At 41.9% G+C, this 23,204-nt stretch overlaps 2 protein-coding genes across 7 annotated transcripts in view; one reads left to right on the top strand and one right to left on the bottom strand.

The window, feature by feature from the left end:
* Nucleotides 1–23,204, top strand: part of LOC115572442 (SH3-containing GRB2-like protein 3-interacting protein 1) — a 58,912-nt gene that overhangs the window by 118 nt on the left and 35,590 nt on the right. For 2 of the 5 annotated variants that reach the window (XM_030402509.1, XM_030402508.1), the window contains exons 1-2: nt 3,414–3,534; nt 4,658–4,745. In XM_030402509.1, coding sequence (XP_030258369.1) covers nt 4,724–4,745 — 22 coding nt within the window. In that variant the 5' untranslated portion in view covers nt 3,414–3,534; nt 4,658–4,723. Of the gene's footprint in view, nt 1–3,408; nt 3,535–4,013; nt 4,161–4,657; nt 4,746–23,204 lie in introns of those variants that run through there. The other 3 variants (XM_030402504.1, XM_030402505.1, XM_030402506.1) reach the window with 3 other exon arrangements.
* On the bottom strand, nt 4,914–11,712 carry LOC115572444 (phosphatidylinositol 3-kinase regulatory subunit gamma-like). 2 transcript variants are annotated; one of them, XM_030402512.1, is made up of 10 exons: nt 11,327–11,712; nt 9,186–9,297; nt 8,944–9,042; nt 8,646–8,826; nt 8,418–8,534; nt 8,162–8,304; nt 7,880–8,056; nt 7,698–7,772; nt 7,417–7,587; nt 4,914–7,292 (listed from the first exon to the last, which is right to left on the bottom strand). In XM_030402512.1, the coding sequence occupies exons 1-10, from the start codon at nt 11,379–11,381 to the stop codon at nt 7,019–7,021; spliced, it is 1,404 nt and encodes a 467-aa protein (XP_030258372.1). In that variant the 5' UTR covers nt 11,382–11,712; the 3' UTR covers nt 4,914–7,018. The 2 variants fall into 2 exon arrangements, with proteins under 2 accessions (XP_030258372.1, XP_030258373.1); XM_030402513.1 differs by lacking the exon at nt 11,327–11,712 and adding an exon at nt 10,939–11,036.

Genomic DNA, 23,204 nt, shown 5'->3' with positions numbered 1-23,204 from the left:
TTCCCCCTTATTTTTCCGCTGTTTACCGAAGAATTCGCGCCAGGTTGGTCAAAACACACAACGCCAGGTGGCAGTGTTGCCTTTGAGCAAGCGGCTAAAACAAATGGAAGGCCTTGACAACAAGCCACAGAAACCTACCATGTGAATTATCATAGTATTCTTAGCATGTCAGCCCCCAGCAAAATGGTAATTTTAGACGTAGCTATCCTCCACTGTGTTGGCTGCAACCTCTTCCACTGGAGACTTGACCAAGCCTTCAACCTTAACCTACTCTTAGACAGTGGCAATGGGTAGTCCAGTTTGTTTTAATCAGTAGCTTCACTTCAAATTAGTTTAAATATTATGTTGGAAACCTGTTATTACATACAGAAATCCACTGCTCGGTCCCATTAGTCCTGTCTGCTCCACTGAGCTGAGGTGAAAATCGTCTGTGACGGTTACAGGAAAAAGTCCTGTAACTGTCACTTGACTTGTATTTCCTGCTATTTCAATGTGTCACCCAGATTTTAACAGCCAGCAGAGCTTGCGTTGGCACCAGTGTTGGCCAATTAAAACATAGATATGTGCCAACCTGGCTACCCTTTGTCCTATGCTGCTGGTTGGGTTTCCCTCTCGTTACCCCATATTCTTAAATTTCCAGTGTGTTCTGTTTCCCTAAAGGGCAGCCACCACAGCCATCATCTCAGATGGACAATTAGCTTAACGGATACAGCCTAAATGTACTCTTACTAAGCCAATATAAGGTGGAGCTCACCTTTTGAACTGAGTGAGCTTTAAAAAAAAGTAAATAGAAAATTGGGATGGACAATGTGTTCTTCATCCTCTAATAAGATTCATTATTTCTCTGTAGTGGCATGATCACTGTCACTTTCCACGCAGCCGGAGTTATGTGTTAATCACATTGTGTATTTTTAGCAGTCGTGCGTTATCCAAGCTGTTTAGTGATTCAAGAGCCTCATTGATGTTTCATTGTAGAGTGACAACAGCTTTCTTTCATATAATGGATGGTACATGCTGGTGAGGGATAATGTACACGATCTCTCGTCCGACATGATAATGTGAAGTTGGTTTATATAACTGATAAAGACATTTGTTGTTGGCTGTTCATAGCTATCGACTAGAACAGGCCTCTGCTAAATTCTTTAAATGAATCTTGATGACAGAATTGTCATTCATCATCAGTAGTGTTAAGGCTTTTAATGTTTCATTTGTAATGTAAAAGTTTGCCTTTTTCTTTGTCTGTTGTTCTTTATGCGGCTGCCTGGGCAGGTGTCTCTTGTAAAACAGGTTTTGATAAGTAGGTGAGGTGCTAAAAGACAGACTTCTTTCAGTGAACTTGGCTCTGTTACAGTGTGTTTTCCTTAATAAGGCTTGGCTGTAGTCTAGACTTATTTCTCCTATAGGCAATGTTTTTGCTTGTCATGAACATGACAATTATGTTCACTGACCATCATGTCTCTCCATTGTGGTGATACGAAGCAGGGGGCTTGCCTTGCTCCAAGAATCTCCCATGAAGTTGGAGAAAAAGTAAATAGTGTGAGGGTCTTCCTATGGAAAGTGGTCACCATAATTGCCGTTCTGTTTTAAGTGCAGGGTATGTCTGACTTTTTCGTCAGGGCTCTCTGTCTTCTGGCAAGACGTTGCTTTCACCAGGAAAGAAAAACATCATGAGTTTAAACTGACAGCTTAAGGGTTCTTATAGGAGTAACTAGAGTTCAGAGTTTTCTGAGGCCTTATGATTGGCTTTTAATCGTACTAGATAATACAAAACAAGCAAGAGCCCTATGGTAACAGTTTTATTATTATTTCCATAGTTTTGTCCATTACCAATACAGTAAAAATCCCTGTTGCACGATGAATCCATTGAATTTCCTTCACATAACAAAGACATTGTAGTTGCAAACCCTGTTTCATCGACATGTTTGTTCTTATATTGCCAGACAAGGCTCCTGTCCTCGCCTGACAGGGCATGTGAGCTGCATAACCCTACCTTATCTTAGTTCAGTTCACTGCCTACAGTGTAAAGACAGTATTATGCTTTTAAACCAAGCAGGATTCTGATTTGAACTCTGAAGCTTCTCTGCAATCTGCACCGGAGCCGGTGTCTATCAGGTCCGTGCCACATTGGTTTGCTGGCCGCGTGCCCGCTTGTTCTTTTTTAATCTATTTGAGAGCTGAACTCCTCCAATGAGATTGTCCTGAGAGCTTGACGGTTGCTGAGGTCCTGTACTCATTACAGCCAAAATCTTTAGTGAGGATTTTTTTTTTGTCTCCTTGAGAAAACAAAGTACAATGTAATATGTGCGTCACAGGTCAAATTGGGAGGAAATCATGCAAATAGTTATGTAGTCATCCAAAGGGATTTTACATTATATATACTAATATTTTAGAGTTTTACTTATTTCAAGGAGGTGGGCTCATTTCATCATCATATGCATAGGCTAAAGTGGCAATCTTATTTAGTTGTGTATCTAGATTGGCAGTTTAAATCACTTATAATAGTGATTATTTTATGTTTGGATGCATCTTATGAACTATATGAACTGATGCCACCCTGTTGTTATTCTCCATCTTATCATTTACTTTGTTTGGTAAAAGTGTTATATTCAATTTGTCTTTTATTTTAGTGAACCTACAGTACAGTTACTACAGTTTTCAGTAAAGCATGAGACCTCGGGCAAGACTGAATTGGGCCACCAGATATGTGTCCTCAAAATCCCAGCAGGCTTAAGTATTACCCTAAATATGTTGTTAGTATGTTTAATATTCACTGTAGAGTTAAAGGCCTTGTCTTGCCACTACTGTTTATTTAGCCTTGGTAACAGAAGGCAATCAGACATTTGTTATTTTTAAGGATAGTTAGGAAAGTTCAGAAAAAAGTGTCTTAAACAAGACAAAAAAAAATAAAATAAAAAATACATTGTATAGCCTACAAACTTTCGCATGATTTAATTGTGAAACTTTATAAAATGCATCATTCACTACAGTAACTTCCCAGGGCTGGAAACATTATTCCATCTCCATTTTCGAGCTTTTCTATGACCTGAACAAACCCTGTGACCGTACATTTTTAAAAATTCATGCTCACACGAGAAACATACACAATCCACAGAAAGAATGTTTGGCTTTTGTTTGTGGTGTTCATGGAGAGCCTTCAAAGAGGCTGTAGAGCTGGTAATGGTTCAGTCTGTAGCCTGCACGGTGTTTGGCAGGCAACAGTGTCTGTTGCCTTCAGCCTATAGCCATCTATAATGTGAGCTAGTGAAAAAAAAAAAAAAAACATCAGGAGAAAAAAAATTCCCTCTTATCGATTCTGCCTCCAACATAGCAACTGCTCGCTGATTGGCCGACGCGCGGCACGTTCTCGGCCTCCCATTGGCCGGTCGGGTAGCGTGGAGACGGTGGAGTCGGACGGAGACAGAGGGGAGGAGAGACGCTATTGGCTGCCGCTGCACCGAGAGCGAGAAAACCTCTTTCTCTGAAAGCCTGCGAGACAGTTGATGGTGTGTGTGTGTTTTAGGCGTGACTCCAGAGGTAATTTATCCTGCCAGCCCCCCTCCACCCTTCAGCCAGGACATATTTAAATTGAGAACTATAAAGCTAAATGACTATGAATTTAAACGAGCGAGTTGAAGTGTGCCGACAAGGAAGGAGAAAGGGAGGAAAGTAGAGACGGGGTGTGTATATGAGCAAGAAAAACACGTGAGGGCTGCTGTTTTGTGTGTGTTTTTTTGTGTGTGTTTAGCTCCACATAGATTAAAGTAAGATTCAGGGAGTTTGGGAAAATACGACTGAACAGCCAGTGTAAACTAAACTGCTGTCTGAGCAAATAGCTGTAGGGTAAAGCCAGGTGGGAGTGTACTTCAGGTCAGAGGAGATGCAGCGAAGGCCCAAGTTGACCTTTCCAGCCTTCATTTTTATGCCATCCTGTACAGCAGAAACATTTTGAGCACTACTTCCTGTCCCTCCTCTTTTCCTGTCAGTCCATCCCCCCCACACTTTCCCTACCCACTCACTCTGTCTTTAGGACGCTCATGCAGCAGCCTGAGTGTGACTCAGCACTGGTACAGTCTGTCCTCTCTATCTATCTCCCTTGCATCTGGTCCATCCCGAGCAGAGAACGCATGCTGCCTGTCCACCAGCTCTCTATGCTGACACAGGTAAGAGGGAGTAATCCGTGGCCTGGAACTGAGGCTCTGCTCCAGTACATCCCCGCCCTCTGCTCCTCATTAATCCCTACCTAACGCAGACCTTATGTGATGGTTGAAACAGGCCACCTGTTGCTCTGATCACTGAGGGCCAATGGGTGAGCATCATCACCACTGGCGGCCACAGTATGCTGTGTTTCTGTGTCAACGGTGCAATAGTGGAAAATCTGGAACACGCTGATATTGTGTACTTATGGGATAACAATGGTGTTGAGTGTGATAAAGTTCTGGAAACTCAAACTGGCTGGTACCAAGTATTTACAGCTGAGCTACATTCCTCTCACAAGAGCTTCCAAAAAGGTTGTTTGAAATGACAGCGCGTTCATAGTGAGGTATGTCCGATAGATTGTTTTCTAGTGATTCCACAGCGGCCAGACTGTGAAGGGAAAGGGCCTGCACATATCCTGCTATTGTCTTTATCGCTTCCTTTCTCTTCCATCTGTCCACAGTGTGTCCTCCAGTACCCCCGCTGCCTCCTATCTCTGCTGACCCGAGGATAAGCTCATCAGACCACAATGGCTCCACTCGAGACAGACGGTATATTTTAGATAACTAGCACTTTCTATACTTTGTATTTGGTCATTGTTCTACCTATGGCATATAGATGTTTACCTTACTTGGAAAGAAATAGCTAAAATCCTTTTACATCACTATAAACACTGTAGACTGTGAAAACAATCAACTGTTCAAAGAAAAAGCAAAGTATTATGCAAGTTGACAAAACCCTCATCAGTTTATTGTCTTTCAGCAAGGAAAAAGGTCAGGATCTCACATTGCTTAGCTTCGTCCGAGGAGTTTCCTCAATCCCCCAGTGGAGTTATATTTTTATAAGAGGCTTAATCACCCTCCTTCCATAAACAGACCTCAGAAATACATTTTACAGGTTCTCTGTACAGAGTATCTATTGTCCTCAAACTTGAAAAATGTGCCAAGTTCAACATGGATTCCTTTCCTCTTAAGCTATGTAGGTGGCATGTCATGAAAAACATTCATAGCTCGAGCAATGCCACACTTCAAGTAATGGAGGCAGGATACTTCCGGACCTCTGGCAGTTCACACAAACATCGGAGGCCACATCATACCGACACCACCAAAGAGAGTGCATTCTTGTGGCAAATGTCAACCTCTCATAACAACATTACCTTCACCACCATCATCATCATCATCGTCGTCGTCATACATTGCAACAATAAGAAATACTGTTGGATTGCACTTTCTTCAAGCTTTCATCTTGTGGCATGTTTATAGAAAAAATATATATAGAATACAAAAAGCTTATACTTCTTTGAGTAACAGAATATAACATACAGTACTTCAGATTATGTTTTGATTAGCACATCAGCAGGTGTACATAATTTCCCCTACCTTTGCCCAAATGCAATTACCGGACTTAACAGGGATGTAGTTTTGCTCACTATTAAGTGCTTTGGTCAATGGATTTAACATTACAATGGTATTCTACAGGATGTTAATGCTACATAATTATCCACTGTATATGAATGTCTGTTAACAAAGGGGCAAATTGTCCAGATGCACCACGACTCTTCACATATTCACACGTGGCATTTACCCAAAAATGGTTTGGTCCACCAAACCCATGACGGAAACAGCCTGTTTACAGAACCATTTTCACTTTCACAAACACACTACGCAGTAGTGAACTATGGAGTTATATTTCAGCACCAATCCTGAGCACGTAATGGGGAAATGAGCACAGAATAATGTTCTGTTTGCACATAAATTATATTAGTATTTATAATTCAATTCATTTATTTCATTTGAAACATAACTTTTATTTTGTGCTCAACATATTTATCATAGCGTTACCTATTATCCACATAAGTGCACAAAGATTGTGCTTTAGTGCCAGCCACAATACTAGAGTTGATCATTTCTGATTTTGGCTCCAACCTGATTGCAAATAATAATATCAGTTACTATGCGTGTAAGGAAGCACTAGAACAATCGTCAACACCCCCACGTCAGTTGTTGTATTAAATTCTGTTTGTGAGTTAGTCTACAATTAATATCTTACACTATACTATATTGCTATCTTGCAGTAAGCTAACCAAGTGAGTTGGCTTTCTTCATGATTTACAGTGACACAGCTAAGATATTGTAGTGATTAATAGTTCCTTGAAAAATAAAGGAACTTAAACTCTGCCTCTAAATTCTTTAATTAGGTAGCACAAGTGGCTGTTACAAGTAGAGCTCTGAGGCTATGGTCTTACAGCTGTGTGTCATCTCCATGTCATCTCCCTGTCTTGCCCCCCCTGCCTTTCCTGTCACTTTCTAGCTGTTCGCTATCAGAATAAAGCATAAATGTGGAAAATATCTTTTAAAAAAAAAAGAAGAAAGGAAAAGCCATTACGTGCTCAGGTATGAGAAACTCCATAGTACCATATTTCTAACCTATAGGTTGAATTCTCTGAACTGAATTAATTTAAACTAGGGAAATGGACATCTCTATCAACATCAACTCCGGTTGTAAAAGTCAAACAAAGGTGCAGCACCTGATGTCACAGAGCAATTTCCTCGTTGTCAACATCCCTACCGAAAACGGTGTCCATTAAACCAACGGCAATAAATGAAGTACAAAAAAAAAAAATCTTAAAAGCTTAAACAGTCTCTTTGAAAAAAAAAAAACAATGTTCAAGCTGACATTCAAGTTCGGGGTCCCACTTCAATCTGTGAAATCCCATTCACAAAACCGATGGAATCACTGTAGTGCAAAAATTTACACATTGCACCTCGATGCAGTCATTCTCGCAGGAAACAGTAAACATGTCCTGTTGTCTCTTTCTGTTGGATTACATCTCTGGAGCTGCGGGCGGGAGTCCCGCTGTGTGTTTTGGAGTCTGTAAGAGTTTGTGTTCCTCTGCATGTTGAGAAGGCGTGCCTGCAGCGTTGGCGTGTACTGGATGTGACAGCCGAACATCCAGGGCGTCATTGTGTTGCGCCAAGGAGTGCAGGCGATAGTGCAGGACAAGGTCTTTCAGTGAGCAGTGGACGTCGTAGGGCTCAGCAAAGCCATATCCGTGTGGTGTGCTGTAGATCATACAATGCTTCACTTCTTCATTCACACTGTAATATATGAAGAAAGAGGGGGGAAAGATCAAATCGAGCGCTGCACGGTAACAGCATGTGCAATAGCAATATTGGAATTGATCCAATCTCCAGATATTAACTTCTAAAATGTAATACTCACACAACAGAGCAGGCGTAGCATCCCTGTTTGCTGCTCTCACGGATCAGGAATGTTCCAGACGCTTTACCTTGGAGCATCTCCTCGGCCTGCGTCCGGCTCAGTTCACCAACGAACCAGTTCGTCTCATCCTGATGAGGCAAATTCTTCTCGTCTCCCTTCAACACATATGTGCTGAAAAAAAAAAACAAGAGTCGTATTTTAACACCAACTATGTGTTTTATTTACAAGCTATCAGCAGCATTCTTAAATATTGTTTCAAAAAAGAATGCGATGAAACTTACTCATCAAGGCTGTCGCTCTGCGTCCCCAGCCAGTCATTTATGCGTTTCTGCCGTACGCCTTTGTGATTAAGCCAGCTGGAAGGAGAGATATCAAGAGAGGTTTAACACTAAAATAAAAATAATTATACTGAATTATGTTCTTTCACCACAGATACCACAAACAATATTGTGACTCTGCTTACTTAAGGTACTGGTCTCTGATGTTGCGTAGCTGGATGAGGTTAGGTCGCAAGCTGTTCATCTTCCTATCCGTCTCTCTGTAGTCTTCCACCTGCGTCCTCAAGTCTTCCTCCAGATGGATTTTGCTGTCGTAGATCTCCCCGAGACGACACTTCAGCTTCTCGTAATTTATCAGAAAGCTAACGAGAGAAAGCAAAGGTCACAGGTCTGAATAGAGTTCAACAGATGTGGGCTACATTTGTCCAAATCACACTTTTGTTTTTGACAGTGATGAAATTAAGTACCTCTCCAGATCTTTGTCGGCCCCCTCAGACTGATTGTTCCGCTCAAACTCCTCTCCATAACGTTCCTGTTCACGACACTGCTCCTCGAAGATCAGCATTGTCTCATTAAAGGCCTCAATTGCTGTCCGCTTCATCTGGATCTCCTACATCACAGATAACATATCCAATAAGGAAAAACTCAGGACCCCCATGTTCTACCATGTAGAAAGGAATTGATACTTTGCTCTTAGAGCTCATTTCAGAAGTTTGTTTTTACCTGTGAGGTCTTTGTAAAAGCTTCATAAAGACGATCAAACTCTTTCGTCTTCTCTGTGTACTGCGTGTGAACCTCCTTGAGCTTTCTTCCAGCAACATCAACGCTGTCTTCTTTCACCTGAAGTAAAAAAACAACACCTCGTTATGTGCAATCCATATTCCTTTTAAAAGCGTCAGACTTCTGATCTTAATTTTTATCCTAGAACAAAAAGTAATGATGCTCACTAACCTGCTGGAAGCGGGACAAAGGGTGGGTGAGCATCAGGTCCAGTGTGGCATTGTACTCCACCAGTGGATGGTGCTGATAATGCCAAATGAGCTCGACCACTGAAGTGAACGTGAGGGGGTCCGAGAAGCCGTACTTGCCGTCCCGGTGGTAGATCTTGATCAGCTTGTTGTGCCCGTCTTTCCTGAAAAAGTGAAACACAAAGCACAAAATTAGACTATTAGTATAAAATAAACTGAAACCCCCTTTTGTTTGTAGTTGCGCTCTCATGGAAAGGATCATATTCTCTTTTTCTGCTCACCTTAACGTCAACGTAAAGTCTCCTTGCAGCTTTGTGGATGCGTCACGCACCATGAAGGAGCCATCAGGTGTGTCTCGGAGCTTCTCATTCACCTCATCCCTGAGGGAAAATCAGTTAACGGTTAACAGATCAGACATACCGATATGTCAAACAATCAAAACACACATACTCAGAGCACACCTTAGCGTGTGCAAGACTGACTGCACATCTGAAACGGGACTGTTAAAGTTAAGATACACTACCTGCTTATGTCTCCCCAGTACCATTCAGCGTCCTGTAGCGAATACATGGGTGGCGCAAGGCAGTTGTTGTTCATGGTGGAGGACGCTGGCTTTGTGGACCTGGGAGGGAGAGCTAGACAGCAAACGAGAAAGAGAGATAAGATAAGGAAATGCAAACGACCAGGACGAAAGTTTCTTAGAAAGAGATCTGTCTGGGATTGCGATGTATTGATCTGTTTTGACATCAAGAGAAGTACTGTAGACACGGCTCTTTCAATATTATGACTATTGCAATCAAGGATGTGTGTTGTAAAAATACAGTGTTCTCAATGTATACCAACCCCCTAAACCCCCCCACTAACCCACACAGTTTGTCACACCCTTGTTTGACTGAGGCTGTCAAGATCTGAGGACAAGCCCAGGCATGTTTCCAAGAGATATCACTCCCCTAATCATTACCAAGATCTTTAGCGTGGTCAACACAAAAAAGGGAAATGTGGCAGTGAATCCTAGTTTTAGAGAACTGTCAATCAACAACTATAAAAAAAACAAGCTTTTTAAAAAAAACTAAAAACTTTGAGGCGTTCAATTGCCTCTCTCAGTCCAGCTTCTAAAGTTTGCAGCCGCCTCGGGCACTATCCTGCACTGCATAAAAAAGGCCTTCAATAAACCAGAAGTTATATTTTGAGCCTTTTGGACCACTCCTTCCATTTAATAATGATTGCACGCATACAGATCCTCTTAAGTTTTCCGTCAACCTTAAAGGAATAAAAAATCTGCGAGTCTGGCCGAAAGATTAAGCGCTTTCCTAAAAATGAAAAAAGGAGGGCAAACCGCATCAAGAGGAGGTGAAGGGCGATATATTTCACTGCAGGACAAAAGTGCCTTTCATGAGGCAGTTAGGGAGAATACAAGAGCACCCTCAGAGAGGAGAAAATGTGGCTTTCTCCCACCATCCGCTCTCCTCTTTTTCTGACCTTAAAATAAACAAAAGGCAGGTGCAGCAGCACAGTGGCAGGCAAAAGAAAAAAAAAAAAAGAAAAAAGAAAACACACAAAAAAACGAAAAAGCTGCGGCTCCTGAACTCAGCAAAATTAAATGTGCACACCTTCCCCCTCCTCCTCCTCCTCCGTCTGTCTCCTGCCAAGAAACTCTCTCCTGGCTTCCAAAACCCACATGCACATACCAGTACAGACAAGAGCCACGTAATTTAAGTGTGGAATAATAAAAAATATCAATTCAGTCACGGTGCAGCCCGGTTTGGCAGAGAAAAGCACATAAGGGGCTGCCACTGAAACATACACAATGCAGACCTTATGGGAACAATACAGCTTATCTGTATTGGTCTTTTGGTGTGTCAGTAGGCTGATATTCACGTTAAGCTCGCACTCTGTAGTCACCAGTAATTATATTGAAGTAATAAATGCACAAGACGGTGCAATTTCAATTAGCTAAAGTCAAACTAATTCAGCTAGCTAGGTGGATGTTTAAAAGGCTAAAAAACCACGACATAAAAAGTGTGACACATTGCTAGGACCGTGTAATAGCTCCGAGGTCAGATGACAAATGTAAATAAAAAATGAAGTGTTGTTAGTTTAGTCATGAGACGAGCTGTCTAGTCTGCTTGCCTCTAGCCTACTTCTAGAGCTAGCACACAAATTAACCACGGCTGGCTGCAGAGGAGAACAAAGCGATCGTTTCATGCGGCGCTCATTAACACACACTCATCTTATCCCCCTCTTTTTAAAAATGCACCCCTCACACTGTCACACACCTCCACCACATCTGTCGGGGACTGTGCGAGGGCTGCAACAAAAAGAAAATTAAAAAACCGCCGTGCAATTCTTGCCCAGGTTGGTCATACGTGCTGGGACAAAAGAAAAAGAGGCAAGCCACTGCGCCTGGTCCACAGAAAGGTATTACGTAATTGGCAAGTGAATTGCGCTATGCATGCCTGGGCAATGCCACTGGGGGAGCGCAGCACTCAGGACCTGGCCATTAGAAACGTCTGAACGACACCTGCACAGCTTTCCCCCCCTCGCATGACAACTTCATTACAGACATGATATTACACGAGATGAAGAGTAAAAGCAAAAAAGCGAATAAAAGGTTTCCCGAACCCCCCGCAGATCAGACAATGGCTGATTTTAACCCTAACTTACCTGGTGGTGATTGATCCATTTCGATGTAGAATAAACCTTCGGGAGGATAAACCATTCCTGTTCTAAAAGAGTAGTCCAGGTTGCTGCTGTTGTCGTTTTTGCCCGTTATTGGAAAAAAAACACAACGAAAATGCACGTCTCCTTTAGCGCAAATGAACCTAATTTAGGTTACTTCAATGCAGTCGCAGACGCCACGTCCTACATAGATGTGGACAAAAGGGAAATTCCTTCGATTCCGACTCCATAAAATAGCCAAAAGTCCAAGTGTGTTTTCTCAACATAGCCTGTCTAATTAGGGTTTTTTTTTTGTGAGGGGGGATAGATTGTCAGTTCGTGCCTTCCCTCTGTGCGGCGGAGCTCTACTTTACTTCACCTCGGAAGTGGAGCGACTTTAAAGGGCTGTTCGTAACATCATCTTGGCGCGGTCCAACCCGCGGCTACGGGAGGGGTTTTCCTTTTCATGCAGGATTCGTTGTCACGTAAAAGACGCACAGTCACGTCGCTATCACATTGATGAACGAAAGGACGAATTCTAAAGTCCAATCTGCATAATAAAATTTTATTCGGTGCATTAGACACGGAGATGCCTTGTATATGCCACATCAGGACCCTCTAAAATATAATGGTACATTCCAGACCGTTTCATTCAGTTCTCCTGAAGCAGCACTGTAACAGCTGAAAAAATCTTTTCAGGGCATGAATGGAAAAGAAAAAGCCTCTCTATTAGCTTAAATGATTAAATTAGATCATGAGCTAACTCATATGTTATGTGCTATAAATTAATACGTCAAACAAATGCAAGATTTTTCTGCCACTTTAGGTTTGTGCCCTAATGTACGGGGGAGGGAATAGGTTGCAATGAAATGACATCATACTAAGCATATAGGTTTTGCGATAATTAAACTGCCCTCAGCTGTTTGGCATCCATGGAGCGCCAGGCGTAAAACCCCTTTTGTCTGAGAGGTGACAGAGTAGCCTGCCTAGTTGGCAAGTGTGTTTGTATAATATTCTTGTTAAGCTTGTCAAACACGTTCGACAGCAAAAATTGCATCTTGACTGCTGCTGCTCACAATTATTGCTGCTCTGAGATCATCGTTTTGCACACGCGATGGATAATAGCAGGTGTGTTAACACCTTTACACATTAGTGACTTGAAATTGAAATGGGGCAGAAAGTATTGATCGTTTAATGATGAGGCGTTCTTCTGTTTCTATCAGGATTACTTTCTCCTTATGCATTCATGTTGGATGAATACATGCATTGTAGTTCATTCATGACACAGGATGACATTGTGCTATAAATTTAAACAACCAGGGCCTCCTACACCAGCTGACGTTAGTGGCTGCAAGGAGAGTGAAACAAGGCCTGTATGGTCAGAGGTCTGTCTCTGTTGGTGTCCAGGCGTTTATGGCCGTTCCCCCTTTGACCCAAGGACAGAGAGCCAGGGAGGTAAATGCCTCCAGCATTCCCTTTTCTCATCAGTAAGACGATTCTTTCCTGTGTCCAGTCAGTGCCCCATAAAAAATCCTAAACTAACTGCCATGATGCATGCATGCTGCGCCCAAAAGCACACAATATGTGGGGTATTTCAGACAAAAACATCAAAAAACTATTTGAGAAAACAATTTGTATCATTAAAATGTTATACCCAAATGCAGTTAAACCTTCCACATGTTAGTACTGAGATGTTGGCAGGTTTCTTTTAGACATTACATCCACCATCTGACAGGTATGTAATTGTGTGGGTGTGTTCGCACATGGGGGGAATGTGTTCCCGTGTGTTTCCGTGGGTGCAATGTATAAGTGTTTGCTCATGTGCTTTCCATGCAGTCCTTCTTCGAGAAGCCTTGAAATCTGTCACGGCATGTCACTTGGCTGTTGCCCAACCCTCCTTGCCTCCCCCCTGATCTCTTCTCGTCCCCCCCCTTGTCAGAAAAGCACAAAATTTGCACCTTTAACTTCTGGGTCTGACCCCCACGACACATCTCACTACTACCATCATCCCCTTGAGACGCAACAGCATCGGGGCTTGAGACATGACAGTGGGGGACGCTGATGCATAGGCCTGATGAGCTCTGCTCCTTGGGCTTTGTGTTTGGGATATGTTGCCTTTATGATCAGCATTCATAAAAAGCCCAAATATTTGGGGTGCGCAATGGGTTTGTATATGGGCCCCATTTGTGTTGTGAGCGTGAAGCAGCCAGGGAGGCTTGCAGGATAAACCTTTAGGCTTTGCACCCCAGATCCAGGCAGTCCTGATGGGATCAGTGAAGGCTAATCGTAAGATTACAGGATAGGCTGATACGGCAAGCCTACCAGCTGCCTGCTAGCTGATGTGACTCATCTTGATATCCACTACCGCAATATGCCACTGGACTGTGGGAGTGCTGGGAAACGCTGCATGAGTTCGAAATTAATAGACAGATGTTTCTCTGTGCTAAATGAAGATAACAGTTAAACTCTAATTCTGTTAGACTTAAATGTCTGACACTGATCTGACAAACAACGACTACAGAGGGACTAATAAACGGAACAAATGTTACAGAGATAGGTGTTAGAGACATTATAGATTGCTCATTTCTGTGGTCAGTGTCAGGAAGATAAATACACATATGTAAGCGCTCAGGAGACAGCCAAACAAGATAGGTTTTTGTGTCCTAGGGGTTATTAGGTCACTGTGGTTAAGTGTGTTTTACATGAACTCTGCAGTGAAATTATGGAAAAAGCTTTAATCCCCATATTTAAGAGTGTTAAACGTGACCATGATAGGCGTCCTGCTGTTATTCACTTAGCCATACTAAGTCTCCACAACCAGTATTTGTAGAATAAGTGGAATAATCGCCTCGGTTTTTAGAGTAATGCTTGTTTAGACGCAATTCACTAACTGTGTCAAGGAATATTATTCACCAACTGTTTTCATATTTCCTGTGCACTGCGCTGTTGGACACATTTTTTATCAGGATTTGTTTTGTTTGTTGTCGATCAGAAAAAGACTCAAAGACACAACACGGAGAAACCATGTCAGGGATTAGTTCAGTTCACCACTGTCTGTATCTGTGTCATGGTCTCGCATTGTAGCCCTGGGTGAATTGCACATCTCTCAAATCTTCTGTACTGTAGTGTGCTGCTATTCACGACCATTGAAGGGATGCATAATGGTCTTGGCAGGACGTTCGACATTCACCATGGAGAGACTGTGGGGTTTCCCTGATCGTCGGCCAGAACCAGCACACAAAGCACGCAGCAGTCCTGCCAGAGGCAACTCAACTGTGGGCAGAGTGTAGGGCGGCTATGGTCTGGCCCCCAGGACCCTGCCATTGTGGAAATGTAAGTGGGGACAGTGTCTGAACGGTTTGAGTTGGAACAGAAAACTTTGGATGACCAAAACTATGAGCTTCAAATAGCTGGGCCCTGGGAAACATAGCTTGTTCTTTTAAGGAGGTCAAAGAGAAGCCAAAAAGAGGAAAAAAAAACAGAAAACCAATGTTTGGTGGAGGGAATGTCAAATTGGAGGCTACTGTTACTATAGACATCAGCAAAACTGACATACCGTTTTTCCAACTGCTCCAGTGTCTGTCTGCCTCTCTGTCTGTTAAGGCCGTCCCTCTCCCTCTCTGTCCTCTGCATTAGCACCCAGTGGTCATACTCACCACTCATCATCTGTCACTCCATTCTGCCAGAGCCTAATCTTACTAACAGAGGTGACAACTGAGGTACTCGTGGCATGCCACTGCATAACATTTGCCAGCCGAGTGTCTGAGTTATGCCGAGGATGATGATCCTGTGGTATCAGCGGCCTCTGTGTCTCCGGAGGCCTACCCCACCTCTCTGCTTGAGTGGTGTGCCAAATGAAGGCCTGACCATGACGACCATGTGGAAGCGGAATATATCCATGAGACGCTGTCAGTTTTTCGGGCCTTGTATTAGTTGGTACAGACCACAGGATGTTACAGGGCTGCAGCCAAGGATTATGGCATCTTTGCATTGTTTGTTTTGTCTGACATCAGTCCAAAACCAAATGATATTTAAATCGTAATGATATAAAGCATAACAAAATAGCAGATTTACTTGATAAATGACCTTAAGGTTTGTTAAGTAACAAAAAACATTTCAACATTTGTTGTAAGCTTTGTTGAGGTATGTACTTGTATTATCCCAAATATTCCCATTTTTCTTCCCTGTAATAATACGCTTCCTTTGGCCACCTGCCAACAGCGTATCCCCTTAAGAAGCTTGATGATATGTCGGAGTGTAAGGAAGGAAGTTTGGAACTAGCTAGCTACTATATTGTTAAGGTCACTTTAGCTGAAGTCACTTGCAATTATTTTGTCGGGATTAAGAATGAATTAGCCTAACGTGAATGAATGTTAATGAAACATGAATAAGTTATTTTCACAACATCTCCCATGATCTCACACTTCTTCACGATGTCATCAAACTTTAATGTTCATTGAGAGACCGCACAGTGGCAGGAGGTAAACGTACTGTGCGTTTAAAGCATTAATGGCTTATTAAAATCTAACTTGTATTTTCAGGTCACTAGTAAATGCTGAAATTCCCAAACATTCTAAAAACAAAGATCTAATTTCTGAAATGGATAGCCCATCTGCACAATGAAATCAACAGGATGTCTGAGATGCATCTTCGGCTATGAGTCAACTATGAGTCTTCACAGAGAGGAGTCGTGTGTGTCGGTGAGCCAAGGATTCGTGGCTAGAGGCTCAGTGAAGTTAAGCTAGTAACCTTGCTCAGTCTCACACACACACAAATGGACACACACAATCCAAGGCTTTCATGCAAAGCAAAATTGAAGCTCCTGGGCAGTTGCCCCCGTCATATAAAAGGACACTACTCTCCTCGGCTACGTAGCCATCACATCAGCACTATAACTCTATTAGGCACAGCTCCAGGACACATTAGGCAACCCATAGCCCACAATGGCATCATTGTCAGTGGGGATTGCAGCCATTGTCGTCCATGCTACAGGATTTATTCCCCTCCTCCCATATTGTGACCTTCACCTCTGACCCCTGGCTGCCATCTCACATGCTCTGGGAATGAGAGCTTGTGAGGCTTTATGCTTTCTACGTCTTAAATGCTCCTCTACAATGACCCAAGCCTGCTAAGTGGCTTCTCTCCACAGCTCCAGTGTTGAGATGATTCAGGTTAGTGTCAGTGAGGAGAGAGAGGGGAGGGAGGGGTCGCGGTACGGAGTTGTGGTTGGACTGATTGACCCTTGGAAAAGGTCAGTTGGGAGGCATGAGAGGAGAGGAGCTGCCTAAATGGCTCTTTTCTCTCCTTTTCTCCCCCTGGCCAGGGCAGAGGCTCTGTATGGTTATTTATGAGCGTGTGGGAGAGCGAGAGGGGCTGCAGTGAAACCCACCAGCCCCTCTTTGTTGCGAGGGCTGGGCTGGCTGAGGTGCCTGTCATTGGTTCGGTTCTGTCATATATACATGCACGCACACGCAAGCGCTCACACACTATTAAGAACCCCTCCCAGAGCTACAAGGACAGAGGAGAGGACTCTGTTGCGAGGCAGATTTGGAAAATGAGGTGTGCTTCACACAATAGCTGTCAGCAGTTTGATAGATGCCTCTCGGGCATCTAAACCCCATGAAACATCCAGAAACTGGAGGCGGTTGACATTATACTCAACTTAAGATGCCAATTACGTCAGGTTAATGTCCATAATGTCCATACTGTGACATAAGTCAAGATACCATCAGGCATTATGGTGTTTTTTTGCTGAGTAACAGTTAAGTTATGTAATTATACCCATAAGTTGTCAACTATTAAATGAATCGCCAACTATTTTGATCATTCATTTGAATAATTCTTTGAAGGAGGAAAAGACTACATTTGGTTAAGCTATAGAACTATCATTAATAAATAATAAATAATGGTGTTGGGGAAGAAAGTTCAATCAGAAGAGAAAGTTCTTCATTGACTGATTTTTTTATGCCCGAACAAACTAAATAAACAAACTTTCTCTGTTTTCATGACAAAAGAAACTGAATAAACACACTCTCTTTCTTTTCACGACTGAATAAACAAACTGACCTTAAAGGGCAACACAATTTCATACTGTTGATATCATATCATATGTTTATATTTGGCGGAACCTGACACCAATAGTTTCAAACTGTGTTCTGGGACCTTATTTTCCTCTGACGACAGCTTGTTTAGTTAGTTATGGAAAAAAAACTATAACTCGAAATTTTTATTTTTACCTCACTGATTTTTGAAATAGTAAAATTCTGAGTTTGAATTGCTTCTCTAAAACTACGTAGTGGCTCTTTAATCAAACGTTAGTTAATAGTTTTTTAACTGTTAACATACACAAACATGCTTTATAAACCATTTATTAATTAACTGTTCAAAGGTTATCAATAAACATTGTTTGGATGGCCATTTTAAAGTCGCAGCTGATGATTATAAACCTTTACATTGTGTTAATGAATGGTTTATCGAGCAGTTCATTGTTAAGAGCGTAATAACTATTAACTGAAGTTCAATTAACTACACATTTACTTATTTTACTTTAACTTTCATAAATTAGATTTTTTTTATGATGGCAATTATAGTTTTTACCAAAATTCTCTGATTCCAACTTCCTGAATATGAATATATTCTGGTTCTTTACTTCTGAAACTAAATATTTGTGGGTTACAAACAAAAAAAGATGCCATCTTGAGCTGTAGGAAAATGATTGACACTTTTAACAATTTTGTGCCATCTTATAGCCCATCGATCTGATTAATATAAAAAAAATGAATAATCAACAGATAATGGGAAATAATCAATAGCTCCAGCCCTACATCAAATAGAGCCAAACTATTGTTTTTTTATATTTGCTGGTATAGAAAATATCTCGTGCTCTGTTCTGATCATGCGCAAGCCCAGTTGCACCCCCTTCTTACGGTAAAATCATAATGTGTGTGAGATTGTTATGAGTCATATATTTCCCGTGAGTTTGATCTTCTAGAGAATGAATTAGCTGTGCCTTCCCAGAACTGCATGAAGTTACTGTTCACACCAGAGCGGCGCTCCACCAGTGTAACACACACCACTTTTTTTTTTTTCCTGACAAAGTTAAATTAAGCTTGAATTTCACGCTGAAGTCAAATGGTCATGATGTCATGGTTTGAGGACAGAATGACTCGGTTTGTCTGTTGACTGAGAAGGCCTATTCTTGCATGTTTGGGTGGGAGCGTAGCATATAATTGCAGAGCGGGATAGCGTGAGGGGATGGGGGAGGGAGAGAGTTAGCACGCAACATGAGTTTTGGCCCACAGTCGCTGGTGCGGATGCCAAACTTGTCCAGAGGGCTGCTGTGTGTATATCTGTGCGCGAGGCTCGTTTCTGCTCTGCCTCGAGGCTCGCACTGTTCCAAGACACATCTTTCATTTGCACACGCTGAATAGCTTAGGGGAGCCCAGGGCAGTTTGGACTGGGGATGGATCTGGCTTTTTGGACTTTTTAGGGGATGTTGGGTGGTTGCCTGGCTGTGTGTGTGTGTGTGTGTGTGTGGAGAGTCCGGATCTTTTCTGGACGTGTAAAATTCTTCTGAGTGTCCCTTTTCATCGCATTGTTTAGTTGTCAAGTTAGTTGTTAGGGAGCAACCAAACCGCTGTACACGTGTTGCAGCCATTTGAGGATTACACTGATCCAAAAATCTGACAGTAAAAGAAGAGAATGGAAAGCTTTGTCGGTCTTTTCATATCCTCTCAGTGGGAGGTAGAAAGGCAAGACCTCCAGACCTGGGCTTGCAGTGGTGGGTGTTAATGGGGGGGGGGGGGGGGGTATGAGCGCTCAACTGCCAACCAGATGGACAACCAAGCCCTGTGTATTTAGGGAGATCATATGGGATAACCTTGCAAAGACAGATTGACATTTTGCTGACAAAACAAACCAACCCTGTCCCGCACGCAAGTAGCCCCCTTCCCTTTCTTTCCTCACACACACACATGTGCGCGCACTCTCATGTACGCCGCACAAATACTTAGAGTGGTATTTGCTTACATAGGTCTTAAGGAAGTTATTTCAGCATGTGTTAAGCGCTCGGTGAGGAGCCATAACAATAAGGGGACAAAAGAATCTAGGATTACCGGTACACAACCCCTGCACAGACAATAGCGCCATCGATGACCTGTGCAAATGAGACAACCTTGATCCATGAGGGGAGCGAGTAAACTCATTTTCTGCGTCATGCATCGGGATTTACCTTGGTGCTTTAGGGCCTTAGATTGGGATGTATGTCTCCAAAGGTTAAGAATGTCATCATCTGTTTGACTTTACTTTGTGTCCTGGTTTTCTGTGGTAGTAGTATTACACCACTTCTGAAAAGGTCAAGGGTTGTATGTCAGCTACAAGCTAACATAAGTCTGTTATTCACTTCTTTTATGTCTATATTACCGTATGGATGAGACAGACATTATCAGATTCCAGTGTGGGCCATATTTTCCCTCTGGTCCAGTCAAAATAATTCACCCAGTTTAGGAAAAAGTGCAGAAAGAACAAAACATTCTCTGACATTAAAGAACAGATTAAACGCGATTGAAGCTAACTCTGCCCTCTTTCCTGAAATCTCTAATCCTAACTGCAACAATACACTCTGGATGATTTACAGCACATTAACTCTATCCCTCACACACACACACACACACACACACACACACACACACATCCACAAACACACACCACTAATTTACATTATTAATACAGCTTGTACCAAGGCTGTGTGTTCCAAAATACTGATTACTTATGTGGCCTTTTCATCACACAGTTAATCTCAGTACAACAGCTTCTGAGCAAGAGGCAACTGTACTACAAAACTGCTGACTGCAACAGGCTGAAATAGTCATGTTGACCCCCCTAAAAAAAAAAAAAACATATGCTAGAGTCTGCTTTGTCTTTTTTTCCCGCAACAATAAAAGTCAATTTTGAATGAGCTTTCTTGGCCTAGCCACAGTTAAATATAGAATTGCCAAAGCAGGTCGTTTCAGGTCTATGATATCATCAGGGTTGGGTTCAGATTACTTTGAACTGTCATGGTTAGGGTTTGGAAATGTCAGTTACAGAATACAAATTACATGGCAAATTTTGTAATTAGTAACTTAATCCATTGGGTTACAAAAAATGTAATGTAATGCAAATACCTATGGACTTCAAAATTCAACATTCAACATTTCCAATTCAAATATGGTGCAAATATGAGTTTAGTTTGTTGCTGTTTCTAAATCCAAAGCGGGATGGAGGACTTTGCCTTTGACTCAAAATGTTCTATCCATTTTCAGTGGAAATAGAAACACATGAAAACTCCATTATACTCATTAAAAAACAAACCAAATATTGGTTTAGTCACCATTAAAATACCTGAGAGTGACTTTGGTATAAGTAGAACATATTCAGCAGTATTACTTAACGAAAAATAAGTTTTAGAATTGCCATATTTTCAAGACGTTATCAGAAATATATAGTATATAGACAAAGATAGGTAAATAGAATAAGATCACATGAGTCTGAATGTAAGAGAAAAGAAGTTGCTAATACATTACTATATTAAAGGTATATAGATTGTACAACACTATTTACAACAACAGTGCATAATATAGTATAATAAAACTAACAATTCAACATGAGTCTTAAAAAGTAGATAATATATAAGACGAGCTATATCTGTAATTGTGATACTGAGAACCATGGAAGAAAACAGTCAAAATAAAGTGTGAAAACAGAGTAATCTCTGTTCTGTAGTCTGGCACAGTTTAATGAAGAAAGTAATTAGAGGAAGCTGGCTAAGAAAGTTCAATTTTCTCACCCTTCCTAAGAGCCTACTTTGTGTTTTTATGTCCCACCACAATGGTCTGTGGTCCATATGTGGGACACCAGAATGTTCTGGTGACATCTGTGTGTGTCTGTGTAGACACAGTAATGTGAGCACAGCATGTTTCTCCTATAGAGTGGAGCAGTCGTTAAAGTGATACTCCAGCGATGTAGCAGTACAGTTGGGGGAGAGACAAGAGACCGACTGAACTAGAATAAGAGTTAGGCACTGCGGCATTGCTTTTTAGGCAAATGCTAACATTAGCTAACACACTCGCAACCACAAAGCTAACATGCTGATCTAAAGTAGGTGTAATGTCTCTTATGCTTAGTTTAGCATGTTAGCATGTAAAGCTGAGGCTAATGGGAAATGTTTCATTAGTTGTGCAGGGATTTGGTCAGAAATATTTTAAAAGTTTGACAGTAATGGGGATAAAAGAAAAATCATTTTGATTCATCCTCAGGGGGACATGAATGTCTGCATCAAATTTCATAATAATCCATCTGATAGTTATCAACACTTCACCTGAAATGTTAACCTAATGCTGGCACTTGAGGAGAAGTAAGGGAGTCCCCAGTGTCTGTGGGATTCATCCTCTTGGGACAATGACCGTCTGTACAATATTTCAGGTCAAATAGAGTAATTATTGAAATACTTAAAAATCTGTTGAGTGATGATCTGGGATGAAATTTGCTGCAGAGATACATGTTCCCCTCTGAATGAATTGTAAAACCTTTGGTAATATCCTAACTTTTTCATTCAGCGTCATTTAGGTCAGAAAGCATATAATGAGTCTCAGTTGTGCTTTTTTTGTTTTCAGTGATGATAAGCTAATGTTAACATGCTAGCTCACTAAACTAAGATGTTGAACATAGTATACATTATATCTGCTCGACATCAGCATGACATCATTTAGGCTTTAGTGTATCAAGGTATTATGTTATACCGGGGTATTTAAGTAAACATCTTTTAGAATACTCCTCTTTCTATTAAACTGATATGGAGATGCTGTATTGACGTTATGTATTCTGCTGTCCAAAGGCTAACCGCAGTACTTAGGTTGAAATTGAGTTATAACTAAAAATGAATCTTGTGAGAAAGTTTCGGAGTTCGATTTTGGAAACATATTAGCAGTTTGTTGATGTGTAAACCTTCTAATGAATGTGTGTATTACTGTCAACACAATCTGGTTTCATTAAATATAATAACATTTCCAGAGCCATTAGAATGCGCCTCGTTCTTATTGCCCCAGTCTTCCTGTAAAGCCTCTTGGAGTCAAGACTAAGATGAGCTTAGTGAATGGATTCAATCCTGTTTGGTGATCTAATGAGGATAGAGCACGCCGCTTAAAGGTCAAAGGCCTCTTAAGCTTGTATGACCACCTTTCTTTGGCAATTATGCCTGTCAGTGAGGGTTAGCTTTTATTAACACAGGAAATGTCAAAAGGTAAACAGGTCACTAACTGCAGAGATGTAGTAGTGTAATAGGATGTTTTGGCTGACAGAGGGCCAGCCAGATAAACAAACAGGCTGGCAGGCTGAGAAGCAAACACACAGTTGTGACAAAGGAATCCTCAACATCACATGGACATGAAGATAGTTTATGTCGCATGTCAAAACCCTTCTCAGTTTGATTACACTCATCATGCTCAAATTTATGTTACCCACAGAGATTCTTGCTTGTGCTATTTTGGTAGAGGCCATTGCTTGGGCTTGTCTCTGACGATCCAGCTCTGTCTTGCACTCGCTCCATCTCTCCCTCTCACACGCGCACCCACGCACGCATGTGCGCGCGTGCACACACACACACACACACACCTCTTCTCTGTCGTTCCCTCCCCACCGCTCTAGCCACATTGCCACACTCAGTTTTCCATGGCCTCTCATTCCCGAGTGCTCTGCGAACTAAGTAAATGAACGACACAATCCGGAAATAGTGTTCCAGCCGGAGATGGTGGGAAGGAAAATCCCTTGACTGGTGCTGGCAGGCGGAAGATGGAGAGAGGGAAACAGCATTGCAGCCATTCACACTTCAGACAAGGCTTGTTCTTCT

Source organism: Sparus aurata, chromosome 21, assembly GCF_900880675.1.
Source record: "Sparus aurata chromosome 21, fSpaAur1.1, whole genome shotgun sequence".
Taxonomy (NCBI): domain Eukaryota; kingdom Metazoa; phylum Chordata; class Actinopteri; order Spariformes; family Sparidae; genus Sparus; species Sparus aurata.
The sequence above is the reverse complement of the archived record's forward strand: the minus strand, read 5'-3'. Positions and strand labels throughout refer to the sequence as shown.